General features: G+C 43.9%; 1 protein-coding gene across 2 annotated transcripts; it reads right to left on the reverse strand.

The window, feature by feature from the left end:
* Nucleotides 1-1,104: 1,104 nt before the first annotated feature.
* nr1d2a (nuclear receptor subfamily 1, group D, member 2a) lies at nucleotides 1,105-26,446 on the reverse strand. Of its 2 annotated transcripts, none has more exons than XM_061956497.2 (8): nucleotides 26,082-26,446; nucleotides 5,022-5,267; nucleotides 4,852-4,940; nucleotides 4,621-4,765; nucleotides 2,753-3,378; nucleotides 2,490-2,675; nucleotides 2,210-2,420; nucleotides 1,105-2,126 (listed from the first exon to the last, which is right to left on the reverse strand). In XM_061956497.2, exons 2-8 carry the CDS (start codon nucleotides 5,212-5,214, stop codon nucleotides 1,927-1,929), a joined length of 1,650 nt encoding a protein of 549 aa, XP_061812481.1. In that variant the 5' UTR covers nucleotides 5,215-5,267; nucleotides 26,082-26,446; the 3' UTR covers nucleotides 1,105-1,926. The 2 variants fall into 2 exon arrangements, with proteins under 2 accessions (XP_061812481.1, XP_061812473.1); XM_061956489.2 differs by lacking the exon at nucleotides 26,082-26,446 and adding an exon at nucleotides 7,639-8,022.
* Nucleotides 26,447-27,136: the final 690 nt, after the last annotated feature.

Raw genomic sequence — 27,136 nt, forward strand, 5'->3', positions numbered from 1 at the left:
TTGAAAGGACTCGAAACTCAAAATGCAGGACTTAGGACTTGACTTGAGACTTTCCAGTCTTGACTTTGGACTTGACTCGGGGCTTGCCTGTCTTGACTCGGGACTTGACTCGGACTTGAGGGCAAAGACTTGAGACTTACTTGTGACTTGCAAGACAATGACTTGGTCCCACCTCTGGGGGTCGGCAACCCAAAATGTTGAAAGAGCCATATTGGACCAAAAATACAAAAACAAATCTGTCTGGAGCAGCAAAAAATTTAAAGACATACTACATACAGATAGTGTGTCATGGAATTAAGAGGACTTACAGGAAACGAAATGACCTCAAATATAGCTACAAATGAGGCATAATGATGCAATATGAACATATAGCTAGCCTAAATAGCCTGTTAGCATCGATTAGCTTGCAGTCATGCAGTGACCAAATATGTCTGATTAGCACTCCACACAAGTCAATAACATCAACAAAACTCACCTTTCATGCACAACCTTAAAAGTTTGGTGGACAAAATGAGACAGAAAAAGAAGTGGCATAAAACACGTCCTAGAAAGTCGGAGAAAGTTATACGTGTAAACAAACTACAGTGAGTTCAAGGACCGCCAAAATTAGTAGGACAAAACGGCGCTCGCCAAATACTCGAATCAGTGAAGCATGTTTAATATAAACAGTGTGCTTTGTAACAATTGGGGAGATTTATGTCATGTTTGTCCTCCTACAGAAACCATATTAAAACAAAAATAGATTTTTTTCCCCTCATCGTTTTCCATTTTTCATAAATTTTTTGAAAAAGCTCCAGAGAGCCACTAGGGCGGCGCTAAAGAGCCGCATGCGGCTCTAGAGCCGCGGGTTGCCGACCCCTGATATATGTGTTGGCCCTGTGATGAGGGGGCGACTTGTCCAGGGTGTAACCCGCCTTCTGCCCGAATGCAGCAGCTCCAGCACCCCCAAAAAGGGACAAGCAGTAGGAAATGGATGGATATGGTTATTTAAGTACTTTGCTCCTTCTCAGGCTTGTCCTCACGTGATCACCTTCATGCCTAACAGCGCCATCTTGTGGACAAAAGCTCCCTCATCCGGTATATCAATAAAAACCCAAACCAACGTTCTTCACCCATATTTATTCATTTATACTATACATATTTGTCTATGTTCAAGAGATATTTATATATAGTTATTTACATGTGACAGTGTTGCCAAGTACAACATCATGGATGACAAGATTCATGTTCAGTGCCAGGCAGAAAGCACGTTTGATTACAAAAAAAAACAAAAAAAACAAAATCTTACAAAGTGGAAAGTTAGAAAAACACAAAGTATAACCATGATTAAGTTTGGCCTGCGTGCGACCTCGCCCCGTCACAGGTGGTGGATTCAGGGTGAACTTGTGCGAATGTAGTGTTCCAGAAATCGTCAGGCGGAGCGCGGGCGAGGTGGCGCACACACGCACGTACATGAAAGTAAAGAGCACAAGACTACTACACACATGGAGAGGAGGAAGATGGTGCGTGGTGAGGCGAGAGGAGAACTTTAGCCATGCATTAGCAGCACATTCGTCACGTTAGCCTCCTCGCGAGCACGCCTCTCGAAGAGCAAATAAACATGCAAGTCTTGTGTCTCACATTCACTCGCATTTTACATTACATGGCTTCTGGAGGAAACGAGAAGAAACAAAAGGAAACGTTCAATCCTTGCATAAAGCAAAGTTGCGCTTCTTCTTTCTGCAGAAAGTGGAAAAGTGCCTCCATGTTTGCAACAACGTAAGCTTGTCCTCGCTATAAATACAGTACTGGTCTTCTCTCTGAACCCCGCATGGTCCACTTGACACAAAACAGAATACAAAACAAGTTGCAATACATTCGGCAAAATAAACACATAACAGGGTTGGTCAGATGCAGAGAGGGGGAGGGGTCGGGCCCACAAAGTCATCAGGGGTGCACCTTGAAGGAGAGAAGCTCCTCAGAGTGCATGTTGTTGAGGGAGCGCAGCTCGGGGAGTTTGAGAAGCAGCTTGGTGAAGGTGGTGGCCGCCTCCTCGCCGTGGTTCTGCATCACCAAGTTCCGCAGGGCCCGGATCAGTTTGTCCTGCAGGGCCTCCACGGCGTTCAGGTCCTGGATGCCCGAGCGGTCTGAGAAAGAGGAACGGAGGTGAGCTGCTCGTCTCGCTTCTAGAAGGTCGTCTATTTGTTCCTTTCATGCCCGGCGTTCTTACCGGCGGAAACGAGCACCACGGCGGTGAAGAGGCTCATCTCCTCCTGGTCGAGCCGCAGCGCCATCAGCTTCTCGCTGAACTCGCACATGGAGGTGAGAAGCTCGCCGGCGCCGAGCGACCTGAGCGTGTCCAGACTGTAGTGCCTGCCGCTCAGGAAGGTCACCGTGCGCTCGGACATGTTGAAGAGCGAGGCGAACCTGACCATCAGCACCTGGGGGGACCAATCAGAGGTGAGTGAGCTGATGATGTCATTGGTTACGGGACAGCGGCGGCGTCCTACCTCAAAGGTTCCCGCCTTCAGAAGGCCCACTTGGTCGTGCTCGGGGAGATCACGGAAGCCCGGAATCCTCTTGGCGAACTCCACCACCTCGCGCACGGCGGGGGTGAAGCTCATGGAGAACTCCTCCCAGATCTCCTGGCTGGGCTTGTTGGGGTCCACGTAGGGCGAGGTGTTCATTGGACACACCTGAGAGGGAAGGTCAAGGGTGAATTTTCCTGAAAGGAACTAAATCCAAGCGGTCATGTGACGGCCTTGTGACTCACCAGGTGTGCTCTGTTGTTGCTTGGTCCGTTGTGGTAAGCGTGCTGCCGGTGGGCGTCCATTGGACAAACGAGGGCGCCGCTGAGCTGCTGTGGACACCCCCGCCTCTCCTCGTTAAAGGCGGCGTTGCTGACATGTTGGTTGTTGCTGTACGAGCTGTCTGGGTAGGCCCTCATGACCACGTCGTTGTTCCAGCAGTTCCAGCTCTGCTGCTGCGACGCCTGTGTGCCGCCGTCGCTGCCGGCCGCCGTGTCGGTGGCGATGAGCGACGGAGAGGCCGGGCGTTCCTGATGCGGCGTCCTCTCGAAGGCATTGTGGTGCTGCCGGCTCACGCCGACCTCGTCCTCGCCGCTGTCGGACGAGCACGAGGAGGCGGAGCTTGAGTTGGTGTCCATGGAGACCACCGACTCGGCATCCTGGCGGCACTGCGGGGAGGAGGGGCTGGAGCAGGACGGCGAGTCCGAGGAGGACAGCGAGGGGCTGGTGTCAGTGGGGCGCGGCGGGCTCTGATGGCCGTGCAGCATGTTGTGCAGCTGGCTGTTGCTGCTCATCATGTTGTTCATGGCGTTCTGCATCTCCAGCAGCATTCTCTGCTTCTCGCGCTTTGGGATACGCCCGAATCTGACAGCTGAGGACACAAAATGGCGGCATTATAGTCAATCGCTGCAAGAACATTCTATATTAAATGCATTGAATAATAATCTTGAAACGTATGTAACTGTAAGTTAGGGCTGTAACTAACAACTAATTTGATAAATCGATTAATCTGTCGATTATTACTTCATTTAATCGATTAATAATCGGATAAAAGAGACAAACTACATTTCTATCCTTTCCAGTATTTTATTGAAAAAAAACAGCATACTGGAACCATACTTATTTTGATTATTGTTTCTCCACTGTTTGTACATGTTGCAGTTTATAAATATTTTTAAAAAAAATTACAAAAAGTAGCCTCTGCGCATGCACATAGCATAGATCCAACGAATCGATGAATAAATTAATCACCAACTATTTTTAGAATCGATTAGTTGTTGTAGCCCTACTGTAAGTACATTTGTCATCTGATTTGAATCAGCTGCATGTTTGTCTCAACCAACTAATGGAGTGGCTCCCTCTAGTGGCCACCTGATGTTATTACATTGTACCGGTATTTGTGTGTTGCTGCATTAATGAACCTCCACCAGCAGAGGGCCTCGTGTTGGTTTTCTGCACACCAAACTGGGACTCTAACCTTTACAATTTGCAGCAGGTGAGGATAATAAAACTAAAAACCGACATCTTCTGCATAGAGCAGGCAGACACAGACGTCACCTAAAGGCATGCTTGCCAACCTTGAGACCTCCGAATTCGGGAGATGGGGGGGCGGGGTTTGGTGGTAGCGGGGGGTGTATATTGTAGTGTCCCGGAAGGGGTTCTGGGTATTTGTTCTGTTGTGTTACGGTGCGGATGTTCTCCCGAAATGTGTTTGTCATTCTTGTTTGGTGTGGGTTCACAGTGTGGCGCATATTTGTGACAGTGTTAAAGTTGTTTATACGGCCACTCTCAGTGTGACCTGTCTTGCATTCACTTATGTGTGTGTAAAAGCCGCATATATTATGTGACTGGGCCGGCACGCTGTTTGTATGGAGGAAAAGCGGACGTGACGACAGGTTGTAGAGGATGTTAAAGGCAGTGCCTTTAAAGGCACGCCCCCAATATTGTTGTCCGGGTGGAAATCCGGAGAAATTCGGGAGAACAGTTGCCCCGGGAGATTTTTGGGAAGGGCATTGAAATTCGTGAGTCTCCCGGGAAAATCGTGAGGGTTGGCAAGTATGCCTAAAGGACAAAGATGTCAGCTGGCAGAGGTCGTGAAAAAGCGAGCGCTCACCATCTCGGGACATCCCCACGGCCAGACACTTCTTGAAGCGGCACTGCTGGCAGCGGTTCCTGTTGATCCTCATGATGGTGCAGTTCTCCATCTTGAGACACTTCTTGTACTGGATGTTCTGCTGGATGCTTCTCCGGAAGAAGCCCTGGACGAGCAAAAAGGGTTCAAAAGTTAAGTAGAGTGAAAGCCATGTGAATCCTTCACGACAGCGGTAGCGACTTGAAGTCTCACCTTGCATCCTTCGCACGCATGGACGCCGTAATGAAAGCCGGACGCCACGTCCCCGCACACCTTACACAGCAGCACCATGCCGTTGATTTCTTTTAAAAAAAAGACACGCGGACGTTAAGCTAGCGTGCACGTCGTGACATCAGCGTGTTTTTACCATCGCGTCTTCTTACTGGTGATGCTGCTTTTGGTGGACGACGACGAGCGGCCCGCTTTCTCCACACCACTTCCTGCCCTGGGCCCACCCTTGGCCGGCGGGGCGATGTCCACCACCATGCCCACAGCCCTGCTGGGCAACGAGGGGCGGGGTGGCGTGGGCGACGTGGACAGAAAGCCGCCACCACCGGCACTAGGACTGGTACTCATGCAGGACTCTGGGCTGGAGGCGGAGCCTGAGGAGATATAGGCGATGACTCCACCTGAAGAAGGACAAAATAGAGTTGAGAAAGTTAGCAATCACCGTACATTCCAGACTATAAAACTTTTTTCCTACACTTTGTACCCCGTGGGTTATAAAACGGTGCGGCTATTTTATGGATTTCTTTTCACTAATGGCTGTTACGTTTTGTCTTCAATAATGTGCATTAAAGCCAAGCAGAGGTCTGAAATTATGTGTTATTGTTTTTGTTATGGCGCCATCCTCACGGCAGGTATTCCGGGTTGAAAATGCACTTCCTGTTTTAATGCCTTGAACCGGAAGTAAAACTGTCCATAGCGTTTTTGCCCGATTCTTCTTTCATCACAACAAGCAACGTTTTACAATACAAACTAAAATTATTTTTATTTACTGAACCGTTCCATTTGTGATGTCTTGTAGAAGTGTTTTCATGCATTTGTGTACGTGCTATCGTAATGTAATGAGGCTCGCGTCTTTAGCAATGCCAAATATGCTAACACATCTACAAGTGTCTGTATTATTATTAACTTACGATGACGTTATTTTTGTATGGTTTCAGTTTCACAAATTCGTCAGTAACTTTACCGAAACGTCACCGTGGAGTTATTGAGTCTGTTTAGCTGATTGGAGAGCGAGCTTCTGCAGCGAGTGGGTCCATGACGATGACTGTGGTTGTGTTTGATCAGCCGTTTTTACAGACACCGTTTGGAAACTACTTTCCATTTTCTACTGCTTGTCACTTTCGCGGTCGCCGGGCGTTTGCAAACAATTAAGATATGTAAATAAATGTGTAAGAAAACCTCATTTCACAACAGATATTTATGCGGTTTATAGTTGGGTACGGATAAAACGGGGGGGTGGGGGGGGGGGGGGGGGTGTTCTTGTAAAATTGCGACTTATATCCCGGTGCGCTCTATATTTCGGAAAACACAATATATATATATATATATATATATATATTTTTTTTTTATCATAAACATGTAGTTTTCTGATGACAATTTTTTTTCCCTCCTGACGTCGCATTTAGTTTGAAGACGATTACTGGATTGTGCGTCACAGGAAGAACACACCTCGAGTGACCTGCTTTATTACCTTTAGGCTCCCTGGTCGGGTAATGTGTTACATAACAAAGCCATGTGCATGGTAATGCTGACTTGACTCTCACAGATGAGGTCAGTGAAGCAACACAAACGCTTGCAAGAAACAAAAAATGTACAAAAAAAATAAATAAAACCCACACCAGAGGATTGCACGAGAGCACTGCGACACCTTGGGAATACTCAATGAAACGGGGGTGGGAAAAAAAAGCCTGCAGCCATTTTAGGCTGACTGAGATGTGATGCTGTGCATTAGGACGTTTTCATAAGACAAAGAGGAAATGTTGATTTGATTGGTGATTTTGCAGAAAAATCCTATAAAATGAGTAAAATATGAATCATGAAAAAGTAGCAGCATGTTTATTTTTCCCCAAAAAATGCACTATAATTTTTTATTTTTTTTATTTTATTTCTTCCCCCATATAGATCATAATTTGATTCATATATAAACTTTTTTCCCCCATGTATGCCAAGCACATGTCGAAAAAAATGACAATAAAGACCACTTTGCTTGCAAGCCTTGTCCTGAAAGCCTCCCAGGTAAAATAGATCTTAAAAAGGTGGTTTTTTTTAATTGTATTTTTTTAATCCTCCACACCTTTGTGAGTGATTACCTAACAAGAGCCATGTGTCACGGAGGACGCCAAGCAGCGGCACTACAATCTGGGTCAAGGCAGACTCACGTGTACCACGCCGCTGTGTACACTCGTGGATTATGCAATAAGTGACGCCACTGGCACGGCGTCGGCCAATCAGCGCCCGGGACAGCCGGGACTCGTGCGCGCACGTCTCCGCCCCCCGGCCAATCACAGGCGAGCTGGCGGGCTCGTGTACACAGTGGCACATGGCTAGGCTACTCTGGCCATGTGAGCCCTGGCTAGGAAGTAGAACACGGTTGTTTGTGTCAAAAAGTGGACGACGAGCAACGATAACTTGACATTCTTAACGCTGATTCAGCGCCCCCAAAACGGGTTACTTTTGTCAGCGTCTGAGCCTAAGGTGGGTGACATGTTGAGTTTAAAGCCCTCTTGTCGGCTTGGCTTTAATTGAGGGTCGCCATTCATTTGCTCCATTTCCTCTTCCTGGCAGCCTAATCTTCTTATTTAGTTTAATTCCTTTATAATAATCACTTGCACTCTTTTACTTTGACGACACCAAGAAAATAAAATAATTGTAGTCAATATTGTAACATAGTGTTGAGTACAATGGTTAACTATAACAGGAAAACAACTAATAGTTTAGCTCGCATTTCCTTATTAGTGTTTTTAATGAAGTTATCCAATATCGTCCACTCACCTGGTTTAGCTGGTCCGACGTCCTCAGGCATCTCCAGTCGAGGTTAAAAAAAGACACCGGAGCAAGTAAAAAGTGTTGGAAAATCAATGTGTCGACTTGCAGCGGAAGAAGATGGCGACCGAGCAATTTGACGAAACACCGAGCAAACACAAAAAGACACGACCGCGCGGCTCAAAACATCAGGAGTGTGTTTGTGGGTCGTCCGCAGGTCCGGTTTGGTGACTCACGCCTTGTGCTGGAGAGAGCTTGGTGAGCTAGAAAGAGGGAGGGTGAAAAAGGAAGAAACTCCCCCCCCCACCTTGTTGTGTGCGAGCGGACTAGAACGCAATGTTCCTACGCGCTCGTGGGCTCGCCCATGTGAGCGAGCTGTGGCTGAGGCCACGCCCCTCCGGCCCCGGCCGCTCGAGCCACTTTAACCCAGTGACACAGTTTCAAGCAGGGCCGAGGGGGCGGGGCTTAGCGGGCTGCGGCAACGTAACACACGAGGCGGTCACGTTGCAGCCACCGACGTGCTGCGTGAACCGGGGCGCGCGCGCACACGTACTCCTCAGCCCCCCCTCACACCCCAAGCTACAGTTTCTCTTTCCTAGAACTATACTTTTGTCAATATTAATAATAATGACGTCGATTTACCATTCAAAACACACCAAGTGTGGTGATATTGTACCAATAATAACCCATTTTAGTTCAAGGACGCGTGCAGCAAGACAAGATTATATAATCGAATGGAATCTTCATGGAATGGAATTTAGGTGTCATTCATTTAACTGTTCCAATGTTAAATACAGCAACCGACACACAAATGTCAACTTTACTTGCCAAACGGTGATGAAATACAATATTTGCAAATGGAAACATATTTGTGTACTTCTACAGTATATCGTGAATAGACTGCAACTCGGATTCAATTGGATCAGGATCATAAATACAAATAGTTGCACATGCAAATTTACATTTTCCACTATAATAAAAATGTTACCTATAAATATCAATCAATCAATCAATGTTTATTTCCATGTGAGACAGGCTCTTCTTTAGCTATTTTTAAGACCCTTCTTAAAACCCATTTTTATTCACTGGCTTTTAACCCAGCATGAGACTTTAAACTGTTTTAGCTTTTAACTTTTGTAACTGTTTTTTATCTAACAAACTGTTCTTAGGGTAATTTATATTTGCTTTTTCAATGTGTATTTTTATTTCTGTTTTAAATGTTATTTTTTAGTCTGTCCTTTGCCTCTATTTCTTTTTGGTGTACAGCCCTTTGTTTTTCAACTGTGCTTGTTTTTAAAGGGCTTTATAAATAACGTTGGTATGGTATTTATATAGCCCTAAATCACAAGTGTCTCAAAGGGCTGCACAAGCCACGACGACGTCCTCGGTTCAGAGCCCACAAAAGGGCAAGGAAAAACTCACAACCCAGTGGGATGTCAATGTGAATGACTATGAGAAACCTTGGAGAGGACTGCAGATGTGGGTGACCCCCCCTCTAGGGGAGACCGGATGCAATGGACGTCGAGTGGGTCTAGCATAATATTGTGAAAGTCCAGTCCATAGTGGATCTAACATAATAGTGAGAGTCCAGTCCATAGTGGATCTAACATAATAGTGAGAGTTCAGTCCATAGTGGGGCCAGCAGGAGACCATCCCGAGTGGAGACGGGTCAGCAGCGCAGAGATGTCCCGAACCGATGCACAGGCGAGCGGTCCATCCCGGGTCCCGACTCTGGACAGCCAGCACTTCATCCATGCTACCGGACCTGTGCTTGTATCTGTGTTGGCCCTGTGATGAGGGGGCGACTTGTCCAGGGTGTACGCCGCCTTCCGCCCAATGCAGCTGAAATAGGCTCCAGAATCCCCGCGACCCCGAAAGGAACAAGCGGTAGAAAATGGATGCATGGAAGTATTAAAAACATTTATTTGTACAAAAAAAAAAATAAAAAATCCAAAAGAAACTGTAAAAGGATGACAATATGTCCTAATATTTCAGTCATGCCCAAAGTGCGGGGGGTGCTGGAGCCTATCTCAGCTACATTCGGGCGGAAGGTGGTGTACACCCTGGAAATGGATGGATGGATGCCCAAAGTGCAGGCCAGAGGCCAATTTAGTAGTAGTACCGTATTTTTCGGACTATAAGTCGCTCCGGAGTATAAGTCGCACCGGCCAAAAATGCATAATAAAGAAGGAAAAAAACATATATAAGTCGCACTGGAGTATAAGTCGCATTTTTGGGGGAAATGTATTTGATAAAACCCAACACCAAGAATAGACATTTGAAAGGCAATTTAAAATAAATAAAGAATAGTGAACAACAGGCTGCATAAGTGTACGTTATATGAGGCATAAATAACCAACTGAGAACATGCCTGGTATGTTAACGTAACATATTATGGTAAGAGTCATTCAAATAACTATAACATATAGAACATGCTATACGTTTATCAAACAATCTGTCACTCCTAATCACTAAATCCCATGAAATCTTATACGTCTAGTCTCTTACGTGAAAGAGCTAGATAAAATTATTTGATATTTTACGGTAATGTGTTAATAGTTTCACACATAAGTCACTCCTGAGTATAAGTCGCACCCCCGGCCAAACTATGAAAAAAACTGTGACTTATAGTCTGAAAAATACGGTAGTTGTTAAAAACAATAACAAAATAAATCAAATCTGCGAGCCCCCAATGCACCGCAGGGTTCACGCGAGTCGGCCGGCAAGCTTGACGTTGTGGTCACGTAGTAATTCCTGATGCCCTGACCCCGCCCACCAAAAATGTCAGGAATGCTAGCATGCTTAAGTTAGCATGTTAACAGTTAGCATGTGTCAAGTACCAGGTTATCTGACTCTGAGGTGCACGGCTGGAAAATTGGCTACAAAAAAGTTAGCATGCAAACAGCTAGCATTTGTCGAGGACCAAGTTTTATGACTCTGAAGTGAGCCGCTGTAAGAGCAGTTAAACAAGTTAGCGTGTTAGCGTTAACATTTAAAAGTTAAAATGCTAACAGTTAGCATGTGTCAAGTACCGTGTTATAATAATTTAAAGTGTTCGGCTGCAAAATTGGCTCAAAAAAGTTAACACGGTTACTTTGATTCAGGATACTGTTTCAATACCCAGAGGGCAGTAAGAATACAAAGATGCAGTCACTAAACCGTAAGTGAGAATGGTAGGCCGAATATCATACTTACGGCAGACGAACTGCTTTACGGTAGACAAAAACGTGACTGCTGTTGTTGTGTGTTGTTGCGGCGCTGGGAGGACGTTAATGAAACTGCCTAACAAAAAACCCACATAAGAAACTAAGAACTCGCCCTCGATCATTCTACAGTTATAACGTGATTTGGCAGGCAGGCTGTTTATATTGTGGGAAAGCGGACGTGAAAACAGGCTGTCGACACGTCACTCAGGTCCGCCTGAATTTCGGGAGATTTTCGGGAGAAAATTTGTCCTGGGAGGTTTTCGGGAGAACCGCTGAATTTCGGGAGTCTCCCGGAAAATCCGGGAGGGTTGGCAAGTATGCCGAATATCTACATGTACATGGTTTGATGCGAACCATATACATGTTAATGTTCCAGCGGCCCAATTACATATGAAAAACATTTGAGAAACATTGAACTAAAGCAGTGGTTCTTAACCTGGGTTCGATCGAACCCTGGGGGTTCGGTGAGTCGGCCTCAGGAGTTCGGTGGAGCCTCCGCCGCGGAGGTCAAGACACACTCGACTCATCTTGTAAATAAAAACTTCTCCCTATCGGCGTATTAGGGATACCCCCAAACAATGTTCCCTCTAATTTTCCATCTGATTTGCAGGTGTGTAATTTGTTGTGAGTTTATGCACTGTGTTGGTTTTGTTCTTTGAACGGTTCATTTTGTTCACCAGTAAAAAAAACATATAACTTTGTCTTGAATTAAAAAAAAAAAAACGTTACATTTTTCACTAAAGAAGGGTTCGGTGAATGCACATATGAAACTGGTGGGGTTCGGTACCTCAAACAAGGTTAAGAACCACTAACCTAAAGTAATATATTATATATTTTTATTTATTTATAGCAATGTTTTAAATACGCACGCTTGGCACACCTACCTTTGGGCAGTTTCGTCCATTCCTGATGCATTTTAAATAATTTCTGTTACAGTCCAAAAGACAATGTTAGTTAAGTTATTCTTTGTTGAAGGTTGATCTTTTTTCATTTAATGTTAACAAGGATACAAGGTTAAGCAAAGGTGTAGTTATAAACATTTTATAAACAACTGATACTATTTATAGTTGCGGTGGGCAGGGCACAAAATGTTTTTTTCTTTCTGGGAGAGGTGGAAGGGGGGGGCGTCACAGAAAATACTTGAGAAGCACTGATCTAAAGTGGCGTAATGACAGTTTAATTGATGGCGAGGAGCAGTTTTCACTGCCAGGCTCCGCCCACTATGAATAAGTACAAATATTTACTGATCAATCCAGCATTAGAGCCGAATTATTCAAGTTTTATGTTGTTAAAAATGTTGTGGCGAGCCATCAGATAAAAAGTTTGGCTCCATGCCACATCCACATCCTATGATGCAGGCACATTTCCTTCGCAATTTATCGTCCCCATTCTGTTTAGTATCTTCCATTTTAACCGCGGCTCCTTTGGTCAAAGTCCCTTGAAGGAGTTCGTTAAAATACGACCCCCGGTCGACGGAAACCAAGATGACCGACTTTCTATTTATTTTCAAATACGGCTTCTTGAGACTTACATGCCTCCTCTTATGATAAACTTTGCCATCGATTTTCGTGATAATACGTGAATCTGGTAGCAGGGGGTTATTTCTCTATTTTTTTAATGGGGCGCTACTGGGTCAAGTTTTAAGTTCTGTGTTCAAGCCCCCAAAAATATACAATTCTTCACTAGACATGATGCTTGCAAAAATTGATGAGTTTTCATGCATGTTACAGGCCTTGTAAATGCGATCGAAGTGGGAGGATATTAATAAACAAAGCAATTTCTCAATGGGGGCTTTTGCAGCTTCTTGCTGCTCGGGCCCTAATTAAAGCTGCAAGCCGCGATGAAGGAGCCTTCACACCTTCGTGCTACTATGGATTTACGCCAGTCGGCAGACACATCCTTCCCAATGCCCCCACCCACCATCAACATTTCAGGAAGACCAGAGCATGTGGAACAGACCCGGGCAAATTAAGGCCCGGGGGCCACATATGGCCCGTTAACCTTTTCAATGTGGCCCACCGGACATTCCCAAATAATTTTTTTTAGATCTTTAAGATGGAAACTGTAGCTGCCATTATGATGAGCAGTGATGTTTTTAAATTACCCTAAGTCTTGAACTATACAAAGTATTTAAATAGTTGGAATCTGCGCTTTTCCATGATATACTAGTTACTAGAGATGCGCGGATAGGCAATTTATCTCATCCGCAACCGCGTCAGAAAGTCGTCAACCATCCGCCATCCACCCGATGTAACGTTTGATCAGAACTGCATCCGCCCGCCATCCGCCCGTTGTTATATATCTAATATTAATTAAAAAAAAAAAAAGGGTGAAAACTACGCGAATTGCACCTTGTGCAGACAAGATTTTTCGATCGGACACGGAGGAATTAGCGATGTAAAAGACCACGTTGGGACAAAAAAACACAAGTCTAATGCCGTTGCTAGCGATACAAGTGGAAAACTTTCAACGTTTTTCGTCGCCCAAACAGATTCTTTGGATGTGATAAATGCCGAAGTTTTATTTACGGAGGCAATAATTGAGCATGGACTTCCAATTGCACTGGCTGATCACATGGGACAGTTAATAATGTAATGCAACCTTTAAAAATCATTACGCGGTGATCACGATCCCAAAAATAAACTTTTCTTGCATGATAATGTCCAGAAAAATTCGCTTTACATTACTATAGAGTCCTTTTAACGAATGAGTTTGATGGTTTATCACAAACCTTAAATGAAATTCCATGGCCACTGTCCTGCTCTCTATATCAACCAGGGTGAGCCCCACCCCTTTCGTGAGCGCACTGAGCGCGGAGTGACCCCTTTTACGCGCCCCCGGCAACAGGGGTGGCAAGCAGGTAAGCTGCGCGGGCGGAGCGCGCGGAGTGACCCATGTTACGAGCCCCCGGCCACGGGGGTGGCGGGCAGGTAAGCTGCTTACCTGCTGCGCGTGACGCCGGCCGCGGCGAAAGCGGACGAGGCGGGGTGTCGGTGCGGTGGGCGCGGTAGTGACCCTGGACGTGCGTCAGGCCCTTCTCGCGGATCGCCTCAGCTACGGCTCCCGGTGGGGCCCTCTCGGGGGAAGGGGCCTCGGTCCCGGACCCCGGCGAGGCGTCCCTTCTCCCTCCGTAAAAGTGTCCATCTCTTTTTTTTCTTTTTCTTCTGTTGTGGCATATGCAGCAGGTGCCTGCTCGTTTTTCGTATGTGGGTAACAACATTTAACTATGTATATATATTTCCCAATTGGTTTAACTGCCACCCGCAAAAAAAAAAATTAAAAAAATATCTAATTAATCCGCCCGACCCGACCCGCGAGCGGATAAAATCTTATTTTTTTTAATTTCATCCGCCCGATCCGCGGATAATCCGCGGACTCCGCGGTTGTGTCCGCAAACCGCGCATCTCTACTAGTTACTATGGTAATCCAAGTCACAGCAGCTCAGACGAGGCACCAAGCAATGTGGGTGGGGAGCGTTTCCACAGAGTGTTTCAGCGCGGCCAGCCTGAAATGTGGGTGTCAGGGACAAACGCGGAAGGAGATTTTTACAACAAAGTTCTAAAGCTTAGTGATATATCAGATTGTAGGTGGGGTTTTTTTACCCTTTACATTCATATTTCACTGTGTTTGTTGCATTTTTATTGCGTTACGCTAGATTGTAAATTATGTGGATGGAGAGGGGGTGTGACTTTCATATGTTGTCAATATTCAGTGTTTTATCGTTCATAGTTAATATTGTAAATCCCACATTCTTTATTTTCATGTACATTCTGGGTGTCTCATTCAGTAAAAAATTTTTTAGTTCCATTTAGTTTTTTAAGGCGTTCTGTCATAACGTTTTTAGCCTTCAAGCAGACATTGTGAGGTTTTGTATTAGTTCCTAAAAATATCTATACCGGCCCCCAGACACATTTTCCCCTAAATTTGGCCCCCGAGTCAAAATAATTGCCCAGGCCTGATGTGGAAGGAAGTCATGACCGTTTAAATTTTCTACCACCAGAGGCCGATCTTGGTGTCGCTAAACCAAACAGAAATGCTAACATTAGCATGCTAATATAATTTGTCAAAAACCAAGTTATGTGACTCTGAGGCATACACATTTAGAATTGGCTCAAATATTTGGCAAGTTTCAAGTGCCAAGTTATAGGACTATTTATTAGGCATAGAGCTTAAAAGATCATTATGCTAATGTTGACAGTTGGCATGTGTCAAGTACCGTGTTGTATGAATTTGAGGTGTTCAGCTGCAAAATTGACTAAAATAGTTAGCATGTGTCAAGTACCAAGTTATATGACTCTAGGGCAGGGGTCACCAACTTTTTTGAAACCAAGAGCTACTTCTTGGGTACTGATTAATGCGAAGGGCTACCAGTTTCCATCCATCTATTTTCTACCGCTTATTCCCTTTGGGGGATGAAACAGCAGTTCAGAGTACCCACCCTTTTTGGATACACTCGAGGGAGTACTGGAAAGTGCTCCCCCGGGTGATTCCCTTGTCCTACTGGGTGACTTCAACGCTCATGTTGGCAACGACAGTGAAACCTGGAGAGGCGTGATTGGGAAGAATGGCCGCCCGGATCTGAACCCGAGTGGTGTTTTGTTATTGGACTTTTGTGCCCGTCACAGATTGTCCATAACAAACACCATGTTCAAGCATAAGGGTGTCCATATGTGCACTTGGCACCAGGACACCCTAGGCCGCAGTTCCACGATCGACTTTGTAGTTGTGTCATTGGATTTGCGGCCTCATGTTCTGGACACTCGGGTGAAGAGAGGGGCGGAGCTTTCTACCGATCACCACCTGGTGGTGAGTTGGCTGCGATGGTGGGGGACGATGCCGGACAGACCTGGCAGGCCCAAACGCATTGTGAGGGTCTGCTGGGAACGTCTGGCAGAGTCTCCTGTCAGAGAGAGTTTCAATTCCCACCTCCGGAAGAACTTTGAACATGTCACGAGGGAGGTGCTAGACATTGAGTCCGAGTGGACCATGTTCCGCACCTCTATTGTCGAGGCGGCTGATTGGAGCTGTGGCCACAAGGTGGTTGGTGCCTGTCGTGGCGGTAATCCTAAAACCCGTTGGTGGACACCGGCGGTGAGGGATGCCGTCAAGCTGAAGAAGGAGTCCTATCGGGTTCTTTTGGCTCATAGGACTCCGGAGGCAGCGGACAGGTACCGACAGGCCAAGCGGTGTGCGGCTTCAGCGGTTGCGGAGGCAAAAACTTGGACATGGGAGGAGTTCGGCGAGGCCATGGAAAACGACTTCCGGACGGCTTCGAAGCGATTCTGGACCACCATCCGCCGCCTCAGGAAGGGGAAGCAGTGCACTGTCAACACCGTGTATGGTGCGGATGGTGTTCTGCTGACCTCGACTGCGGATGTTGTGGATCGGTGGAGGGAATACTTCGAAGACCTCCTCAATCCCACCGACACGTCTTCCTATGAGGAAGCAGTGCCTGGGGAATCTGTGGTGGGCTCTTCTTTTTCTGGGGCTGAGGTTGCTGAGGTAGTTAAAAAGCTCCTTGGTGGCAGGGCCCCGGGGGTGGACGAGATCCACCCGGAGTTCCTTAAGGCTCTGGATGCTGTGGGGCTGTCTTGGTTGACAAGACTCTGCAGCATCGCGTGGACATCGGGGGCGGTACCTCTGGATTGGCAGACCGGGGTGGTGGTTCCTCTCTTTAAGAAGGGGAACCGAAGGGTGTGTTCCAACTATCGTGGGATCACACTCCTCAGCCTTCCCGGTAAGGTCTATTCAGGTGTACTGGAGAGGAGGCTACGCCGGATAGTCGAACCTCGGATTCAGGAGGAACAGTGTGGTTTTCGTCCTGGTCGTGGAACTGTGGACCAGCTCTATACTCTCGGCAGGGTCCTTGAGGGTGCATGGGAGTTTGCCCAACCAGTCTACATGTGCTTTGTGGACTTGGAGAAGGCATTTGACCGTGTCCCTCGGGAGGTCCTGTGGGGAGTGCTCAGAGAGTATGGGGTATCGGACTGTCTGATTGTGGCTGTCCGCTCCCTGTACGATCAGTGTCAGAGCTTGGTCCACATTGCCGGCAGTAAGTCGGACACGTTTCCAGTGAGGGTTGGACTCCGCCAAGGCTGCCCTTTGTCACCGATTCTGCTCATAACTTTTATGGACAGAATTTCTAGGCGCAGTCAAGGCGTTGAGGGAATCCGGTTTGGTGGCTGCAGGATTAGGTCTCTGCTTTTTGCAGATGATGTGGTCCTGATGGCTTCATCTGGCCAGGATCTTCAGCTCTCACTGGATCGGTTTGCAGCAGAGTGTGAAGCGACTGGGATGAGAATCAGCACCTCCAAGTCCGAGTCCATGGTTCTCGCCCGGAAAAGGGTGGAGTGCCATCTCCGGGTTGGGGAGGAGACCCTGCCCCAAGTGGAGGAGTTCAAGTACCTAGGAGTCTTGTTCACGAGTGAGGGAAAAGTGGATCGTGAGATCGACAGGCGGATCGGTGCGGCATCTTCAGTAATGCGGACGCTACATCGATCCGTTGTGGTGAAGAAGGAGCTGAGCCGGAAGGCAAAGCTCTCAATTTACCGGTCGATCTACGTTCCCATCCTTACCTATGGTCATGAGCTTTGGGTTATGACCGAAAGGACAAGATCACGGGTACAGGCGGCCGAAATGAGTTTCCTCCGCCGGGTGGCGGGGCTCTCCCTTAGAGATAGGGTGAGAAGCTCTGCCATCCGGGGGGAGCTCAAAGTAAAGCCACTGCTCCTCCACATCGAGAGGAGCCAGATGAGGTGGTTCGGGCATCTGGTCAGGATGCCATCCGAACGCCTCCCTCGGGAGGTGTTTAGGGCACGTCCAACCGGTAGGAGGCCACGGGGAAGACCCAGGACACGTTGGGAAGACTATGTCTCCCGGCTGGCCTGGGAACGCCTCGGGATCCCCCGGGAGGAGCTGGACGAAGTGGCTGGGGAGAGGAAAGTCTGGGCTTCCCTGCTTAGGCTGCTGCCCCCGCGACCCGACCTCGGATAAGCGGAAGAAGATGGATGGATGGATGGATTATTCCCTTTGGGGTCGCGGGGGGCGCTGGAGCCTATCTCAGCTACAATCGGGCGGAAGGCGGGGTACACCCTAGACAAGTCGCCACCTCATCGCAGGGGCTACCAGTTTGATACACACTTAAATAAATTGTCAGAAATAGCCAATTTGCTCAATTTACCTTTAACTCTATGTTATTATTAATAATTATATATATCTTTGTGGAAACACTGATCATCTTAATGATTTCTCACAATATATATAGCAACAGATAAATATCGATATGCAACACTTTATTTTTATATTTTCTCTAAGTGCACATTTTTCAAATTGAACATTTTCAAATGATCACTGCTAAGACAGTCTTGTGAAATCACAATATCCCATTTTAACTAGCTAGCCACTGACATGTTTTAACAAATCATGAATTACTTTGTACCATGTTTGTACAAATAATAACTCTTGTATAATACAAAAGTCAACTCTCAAATTTTTAAATAAATCATGTCACACTTTGAACTGGACACCAAATCTGTTATCTGTTTCTTTGTCAGTTAGTGAAGACCAAGTCTTTAAAATATTTTCTTGGATTTTCAAATTCTATTTGAGTTTTGTCTCTCTTAGAATTAAAAATGTCGAGCAAAGCGAGACCAGCTTGCTAGTAAATAAATACAATTTAAAAAATAGAGGCAGCTCACTGGTAAGTGCTGCTATTTGAGCTATTTTTAGAACAGGCCAGCGGGCTACTCATCTGGTCCTTACGGGCTACCTGGTGCCCGCGGGCACCGCGTTGGTGACCCCTGCTCTAGGGCATACAGCTAAAGAAGTTAGAATGCTAATAGTTAGCATGTGTCAAGTACCATGTTATATGGATTTCAGGTGTTCGGCTGTAAAATTGTTTTAAAAAAAAAGTTTACATGCTAAAATTTAACAAAAAGACAATGTCCAGAAAAACAAGAAGTCTGATGCAGCACTGCTATGCCTTGTGTTAGAAGTAACATTTAAAGTTTCCTTCTTCATTCAGATAAAACCACTACTAAACTGCACTAAGTATTTTAAGGCATCTAAATACATTACTTATTTAAGTGTTGTTTTTTCCCCAGAATGCAACGGGACTGTTAAAATGGCTGCCGCTTTGATTGATTGATTGATAGAGACTTTTATTAGTAGATTGCACAGTATAGTACATATTCCGTACAATTGACCACTAAATGGTAACACGCAAATACGTTTTTCAACTTGTTTAAGTCGGGGTCCACTTAAATTCATTCATGATACAGATATATACTATTTTCATAATACAGTCATCACACAAGATAATCATCAGAGTATATACATTGAATTATTTACATTATTTACAATCCGGGGTGTGGGATATAGGGGGGGGGGGGGTTAGATTTGGTTGGTATCAACCATACTTGCCAACCCTCCCGGATTTTCTGGGAGACTCCCGAAATTCAGCGCCTCTCCCAAAAACCTCCCGGAAGATATTTTCTCCCAAAAATCTCCCGGAATTCAGCCGGAGCTGGAGGCCACGCCCCCTCCAGCTCCATGCGGACCTGAGTCCAGTGTGCGCACACAAGGAGACGAAGCAGAAGAACGAGACCATAGTCGAAGAGCCAGGGGAAACACTTCTCCAGGGCCGATGTATGCTCGGGGCAACACCCTTACCCGGCAGTGGGTCTCCACAGCGGACGACTTTAGGGTGAATGATGAGTCCAGCGATTAGTTGCAAATCTTGCTTTATTGATTGCTTGCACACAGCCAATCCGACACAAAACCAACTAGTCCCTCCCCGCACTCATGCTACCGCTCCCTCTCTTCTCTCGCCCACACACTCACTGACATCACTCACCTCACATGCTGTCACCTATTAAAGGGCCACACACACACATACTCTACTCTCATAACACACAGTACAGTTAGTAGAACAACTGTGTTTTCATTACTGTGTATTTGATAGGTGCCATTGCCACGGAATTGTATTGCATTGTACTTTCAAGTACAACAGTGAGTAGATGAGTGTCATGTGTGTGTATATGTGTAAATAAATGAACACTGAAATTCAAGTATTTCTTTTATTTATATATATAATAAAATAAATAAATATATATATAGCTGGAATTCACTGAAAGTCAAGTATTTCATATATATATATATATATATATATATACGGTATATATATATATATATGAAATACTCGAGTTGGTGAATTCTAGCTGTAAATATACTCCTCCCCTCTTAACCACGCCCCCAACCATGCCCCCACCCCAACCACGCCCCGCCCCACCCCTGACCACGCCCCCCACCTCCCGAAATCGGAGGTCTCAAGGTTGGCAAGTATGGTATCAACACTTCAGTCATCAACAATTGCATCATCAGAGAAATGGACATTGGAACAGTGTAGGACTGACTTGGTAGGATATGTACAGCAAGTAGTGGACACAGAGAGAGATCAGAAAGTATAAGAAAAAGTATCTACATTTGATTATTTACAATCCGAAGAGGTATGATGAAGAAGGGAGGGTGTTAGTTTAGGGTTGAAGTTGCCTGGAGGTGTTCTTTTAGTGTGGTTTTGAAGGAGGATAGAGATGCCCTTTCTTTTACACCTGTTGGGAGTGCATTCCATATTGATGTGGCATAGAAAGAGAATGAGTTAAGACCTTTATTAGATCGGAATCTGGGTTTAATCAATCAATTCCTTTATTGTCATTGTCATAACAACACTTAAGTCATACATGAACAACGAGATTTTGTTTGAGCTTTGTCCAGCGGCATAGAAACTGCATTGATGTGCAGGTTGACAATAGTTTACCTGCACTAGCATTGTCAGGAAGATCGCGATAAGAAGGACGTGGGGGTGGGAACAGTCAGATGTCTGATGGGTGTTACGTTGATGTTGCAGCAATGCAATGTCCAGAGCACAATTATTGAGGTGGTGAAGAGTGAGGTAATAAGTTAACGTGGTTAGTGGAGCTCCCTCTGGTGTTGTGGTTATGGCGGTCATTTATGTTAAGGAAGTAGTTTGACATGTACTTCGGTATCAGGGCGGTGTAGCGAATTTTATAGACAAGGCTCAGTGCAAGTTGTTTTACTCTGTCCTCCACCCTGAGCCAGCCCGCTGTGTAACTATGATGCATTGTCTGTCTGTTTTTAGCAATTTTGGGGGGGGGGGGGGTAATTGAACATTTGTTTTCCTTATAAAAATACATTACCTGATTGTTTAGAACATCTACTTGCAGACAAATGTTACTTAAAAAAAAAAACAATGTTAAAACCCTGATTGTTGTAAGTAAGCCATTTTACTGACTGTGTTCTTAAACATTGCATCATTTTTTCAGACAGCATTACAAACTGTCACTATTGTGCATAGATTATGTTTTACAGATCATCTTCAAGCCGCTTTCTGAAAGTCGCTTCCGGGTGCGCCGTTCTGTGGGCGGTCTTATTTACACTACCATGAATTGATTTACTTGGACCCCGACTTAAACAAGTTGAAAAACTTATTCGGGTGTTACCATTTAGTGGTCAATTGTACGGAATATGTACTGTACTGTGCAATCTACTAATAAAAGTTTCAATCAATCAAAAAAACGCGGCTCACCTTCGGCAGTGTCTTCTCCCCATCATCTTTGTTGTAGCGGTGTAGCGTGCAAGGACAGGAGTGGAAGAAGTGTCCAAAGATGGAGCTAACTGTTTTAATGACATTCAGACTTTACTTCAATCAATAACGGAGCTGCATCTCATCCGGAAACAAGAAGGGAAGAAAGTCGTCCTTCCATCCATCCATTTTCTACCGCTTGTCCTTTTTTGGGGTCGCTGGAGCCTATCTCAGCTGCATTCGGGCGGTAGGCGGGGTACACCCTGGACAAGTCGCCACCCCATTGCACGGCCAACACAGATAGTCCTTGGTCAGTCCTATTCCGACTGTATGTTTTGATTATTTTCAATGTAAAAAACGACCTCCTTCACATCGCTGCCACCTTCCTTTATAGTCACCTAACGTAAAATGACAAATATTTGGGCTTTATTTGTGGCATCCGTTGTCTCATCCACCTCCACTCCGACAAATATTGCTACTTTAATCTCCTTTTTAATGTCATTTCTGATCACATCACCTACTGCTTATCAAATCATTCTCTATTCTGTTTGATGTGTCAGTTAACACGGTGGATGTTTCCAGATATTTAGCTGCATAAAAGTGCAATAGTTCCACATAATTCCCCACGATTGGAGGAGCTTGCACTCACATCATTACCACCAAATGCAAGCTCGTGTTTCCCCCAAAAGCAAGTGGTAGCATCAGCTCTTTTGATATCTCACGAATTTCCTTTACATTGTGGATGCTGATATTTAGTCTCATTTAGAGCCAGATCAATATATGATATACCAAACGTTTTGAAAGAAATCTGACCTTGAATTTGGGCAGATGAGCTTTCATGTTCTTCGAGGCTTTTTGGCAGGTTTTTCAGATCAGTATTTCCCATTTGGGTCCAAACACGGTCACTCATTGAGAATAAAAAGGCCGGGAAAGAAACAAAGACGTTTTTTGTAGCACAGCCACAAAGCCATTCTTTACCACTATATCAATCCTTTTGAAATGAACAAGTTATTTTCTGTCCTCGGACCACACACGTTTGAATCAAATCTGGCAGCTCGGGCGTTGGTCTCCCAATATTAATGACTTCTTGCTTTGATGGAAAGTCCAGTCTTGAAAAATTCCTTATGTTAGAAATCAAATCCTCCATATTTTGGACGAAAAAGCATCACAGTTGTCTGTTTCCTTCTTCTACTTCTTAAGGGTAAACCGGTGTTGGCAGTTCATGAACTGCAACTAAATTGGCCCTAGTGTGTGAATGTGAGTGTGAATGTTGTCTGTGTTGGCCCTGCGATGAGGTGGTGACTTGTACAGGGTGTACCCCGCCTACCGCCCGAATGCAGCTGAGATAGGCTCCAGCACCCCCCGCAACCCCGAAAGGGACAAGCGGTAGAAAATAGATGGATGGAAGTTGACAATATATCGCCCCCTACATAGAGGCAGAGGTACTTACCATGAATTGATTAATGTGGACCCCGACTTAAACAAGTTGAAAAACGTATTCGGGTGTTACCATTTAGTGGTCAATTGTACGGAATATGTACTGTACTGTGCAATCTACCGTATGTTTCGGAGTATAAGTCGCACCTGCCGAAAATGCATAATAAAGAAGGAAAAAAACATATAAGTCGCACTGGAGCCCGGCCAAACTATGAAAAAAACTGCGACTTATAGTCCGAAAAATACGGTACTAGTGTACAGCTCCACTAATGTACATTGGAGGTTACTTTCAAAGGCAAAATTAAAGTATTGCTAGAAACATAATTGTATATGGGACTTTATTACATGGATAGTACATGTTCCAAAAAGAAAAAAGCATAAAACACAGTATATTTAAATATACTAAATGTAAAAAAGGGAATAAATATACAAAATAATCTAGTTTGGTTACGCCATCATGAGAAAAACACAAGGTTGTAAAAGTTTCAACTACAGTTCTAAATAAGATGTCAAAAGCAAACTGAAATCAAATACACACAGCTTAAAGATTGATCAATACCTATTTAAATTTAGTAATACATAAATATGATGATTTATCAAAATATAAAAGAAATATACCTGAACAGAACGCTCATGATGATTTCACCAAAAAGTAACGCTATGAATCGCGTTTTTTCCAAGTTTTTGGGGCATTTTTATGCTATTTCCAAGCACCTCCTTTTTATTATCATTGATTTTAAATGGTCAAACTAGTCCATATTATATATGCATACCCTAGTAAACAAAAAAAAAGTCATGTTTATTTTGATTGTTACATTTTGAAGTACATTTGTGCAGGTGGGTGCGAATGTACCCATTACCAGAGCTGTACACACTAATAAACGTTTCAATTAGGGATGTCCGATAATGGCTTTTTGCCGATATCCGATATTGTCCAACTCTTTAATTATAGATACCAACCGATACTGATGTATACAGTCGTGGAATTAACACATTATTATGCCTAATTTGGACAACCAGGTATGGTGAAGATAAGGTCCTTTTTTTTTTTTAATTAATAAAATAAAATAAGATAAATAAATTAACATTTTCTTGAATAAAAAATGAAGTAAACCAATATAACAGTTACAAAGAAACTAGTAATTAATGAAAATGAGTAAAATTAACTGTTAAAGCAGGGGTGCTCATTACGTCGATCGCGAGCTACCGGTCGATCTCGGAGGGTGTGTCAGTCGATCACCAGCCAGCCATTAAAAAAATAGTCCTAAAAATGAGCGATCATAAATCTTCACTATGACGTCACTTTCGTCACTTGATTGACATTCACGGCACCCGAGGGTCTTCTGAGATGACGCTGGCTGCCACCAGCTCATTAAAATTACCGACTGGAAGGCGAGAAACACTTTATTTCAACAGACTCTGGCGCCGTACCTGTCGTCAAAACTCCAAAGACCGACTGCACAGTTGCACAATAAAAGCGCTACTTCATCCTGCCTGCGCTACCAAAATAAGAGTCTCAGAAAGCTGGCGTGCACAAGCTAGCAAGCTACGGAGTTTGCCGCCAATGTATTTCTTGTAAAGTGTATACAGAGGAGTACGGAAGCTGGATAAATAAAATGCCAAAAACCAACCACTTTCATGTGGTATTGGACAGAAAGGAGGACTTTTTTTCTCCTCCATTCGAAAATGCGGACCTTATCAGCACTACTGTCTGATTCCTATCAATGCAAGTCATCAGAATCAGGTAATACACCAACTTATATTCTTGTCTTCATGAAAGAAAGGAATCTATATGTGTTAAACATGCTTGTATTATCTCTAAACACTTTTAACTTATTAACAATATTAACTATGTGTTAAACATGCTTGTATTATCTTTAAACACCTTTAACTTATTACCAATATTAACTATAAGTGTTAAACATGCTTGTATTATCTTTAAACACCTTAAACTTAACAATATTAACTATATGTGTTAAACATGCTTGTATTATCATTAAACACCTTTAATTTATTAACAATATTAACTATATGTGTTAAACATGCTTGCATTATCACTAAACATCTTTAACTTCTTAACAATATTAACTATATGTGTTAAACATGTTTGCATTATCTTTAAACACCTTAAACTTAACAATATTAACTATATGTGTTAAACATGCTTGTATTATCATTAATCACCTTTAACTTGTTAACAATATTAACTATATGTATTAAACAAACGTGTATTTTCATTAAACACCTTTAATTTATTAACAATATTAACTATATGTGTTAAACATGCTTGTATTATCATTAAACACCTTTAACTTGTTAACAAAAACATATGTTTCATAAATAAGTAAATATAAATTATATATATGAATGAGGTAGATCCCCACGACTTGATCAATTGAAAAGTAGCTCGCCTGCAGAAAAAGTGTGAGCACCCCTGTGTTAAAGGTTAGTACTATTAGTGGACCAGCAGCACGCACAATCATGTGTGCTTACGGATTGTATCCCTTGGAGACTGTATTGATATATAATGTAGGAACTACAATATTAATAACAGAAAGAAACAACCCTTTTGTGTGAATAAGTGTAAATAGGGGAAGGAGGTTTTTTGGGTTGGTGCACTAATTGTAAGTGTATATTGTGTTTTTTATGTTGATTTAATAAAAAAAATAAAAAAATAAAAACAATACCGATAATAATAAAACGATACCGATATTTTCCGATATTACATTTTAAAGCATTTATCGGCCATCGGCCATCTCTAGTTTCAATCAATCAAGGTATGCGCCCAATACACTTAGTGTGTAGCCGTGGAGGCACCACCTGTGTCTGCCTCATTTCTTGTCTGACGCATTTTTTTCATCAGGAAACACGGAATTTCTGCAATTTTGACCATGAAAACTATCAACATATACAGGAACCACACCAAAATCACATTAAAAAAAAAACATAGAAAAAAAGAGAAATATTAAAATGTATTTTATTACTTCGTTTTTGAACATCTCATGGTTAAGCCTGTTACCCCCCCTCCCTAGTGGCAAGGTGAGGCACTGCCTCACTTGCCTACCCTGACCGCACGTCACTGACTTTGTCTGCGTTTGTGCTCACAGTATCACTAATAGCTGGGTAATAATCAAGTCACAACATGCAAATGGAGTATTTTCTGGATATTTCTTGTTAAAAGTGGTGGCTCATGTACTTACTCAACTTACCAGAGAAGACATTGATGGATGGAGGACATGTGGCAGGTAATCAGCAGCAGGTGTGGCAGAGGAGTTGCCCCAAAAGGTGTCTTTAACATAGTTATTTATCATTTTCCCAACAAATATTTACATGTGTCCTTTTCTCCATGAATCCAGCTTGTTTCCTTTTTTTCTTCTCGTCTTTTCCAGAGAAAGATGGCGGTTTGGACTTGTGTAATCCTGTTGGCTGTGGTACCTCTTAATGGTATTGTTGTGTCGCTGGGTGAGTTTCCCATTGAACAACATTAAATGTTACAAAACATGAGCGTACTGGTAAGAAAAAAGTAGGTTTATGTGGGTCAACAAGACCGGAAAGAAACCACACGATCTCCCGCCTGATTCCTAACTACATACACCTGTGCTTAGATAATGTTATACTGCCACCCGTGGACACCTGACGTAATAACATGACAATATATAGAAGAAGGTGGCTCTTACACAAACATATACTTGTTGTAATGAAAAAAACAAGGAATTTGCCCCCGAATTATCCAAAAATGAACGCAACACCGCAAGGGTAGTCATTTTAAGTGTCCAGTTGCATTCTGGGATATCCTCTAAACAGAACGGACTACCAAGTAGTCATGCATTTAGCTGCTTTTAAATACGGATCTTTATGAAAATAAATAGAATGTGGCTCCTACACAAAGAGATAATATATTTGTTGTTGTAATGAAAAAAAACAAGGAATTTTCCCCCAAATTATCCAAAAATGAGCACAACACCGCAAGGGTAGTCATTTTAAGTGTCCCGTTGCATTCTGGGATATCCTCTAAACAGAACGGACTCCCAAGTAGTCATGCATTTCGCTGCTTTTAAATACGTATCTTTATGAAAATAAATAGGTGGCTTCTACACAAACAGATAATATATTTGTTGTAATGAAGAAAAAAAACAAGGAATTTGCCCCCAAATAATAAAAAAATGAACGCAACACCGCAAGGGTAGTCATTTTAAGTGTCCCGTTGCATTCGGGGATATCCTCTAAACAGAACGGACTCCCAAGTAGTCATGCATTTAGCTTT

Source organism: Nerophis lumbriciformis, linkage group LG04 (assembly GCF_033978685.3).
Source record: "Nerophis lumbriciformis linkage group LG04, RoL_Nlum_v2.1, whole genome shotgun sequence".
NCBI classification, from domain to species: Eukaryota; Metazoa; Chordata; class Actinopteri; order Syngnathiformes; family Syngnathidae; genus Nerophis; species Nerophis lumbriciformis.

Excerpts from the sequence above, each read along its gene's own strand:
- nr1d2a (XM_061956489.2), bottom strand. The coding sequence starts at position 7,669 with ATGCCTGAGGACGTCGGACCAGCTAAACCAG. Across the intron at positions 5,268-7,638 it reads CGTCGGACCAGCTAAACCAG|GTGGAGTCATCGCCTATATC; the intron begins GTGAGTGGACGA and ends GTCCTTCTTCAG. Across the intron at positions 2,127-2,209 it reads CGTGGTGCTCGTTTCCGCCG|ACCGCTCGGGCATCCAGGAC; the intron begins GTAAGAACGCCG and ends CCTCTTTCTCAG.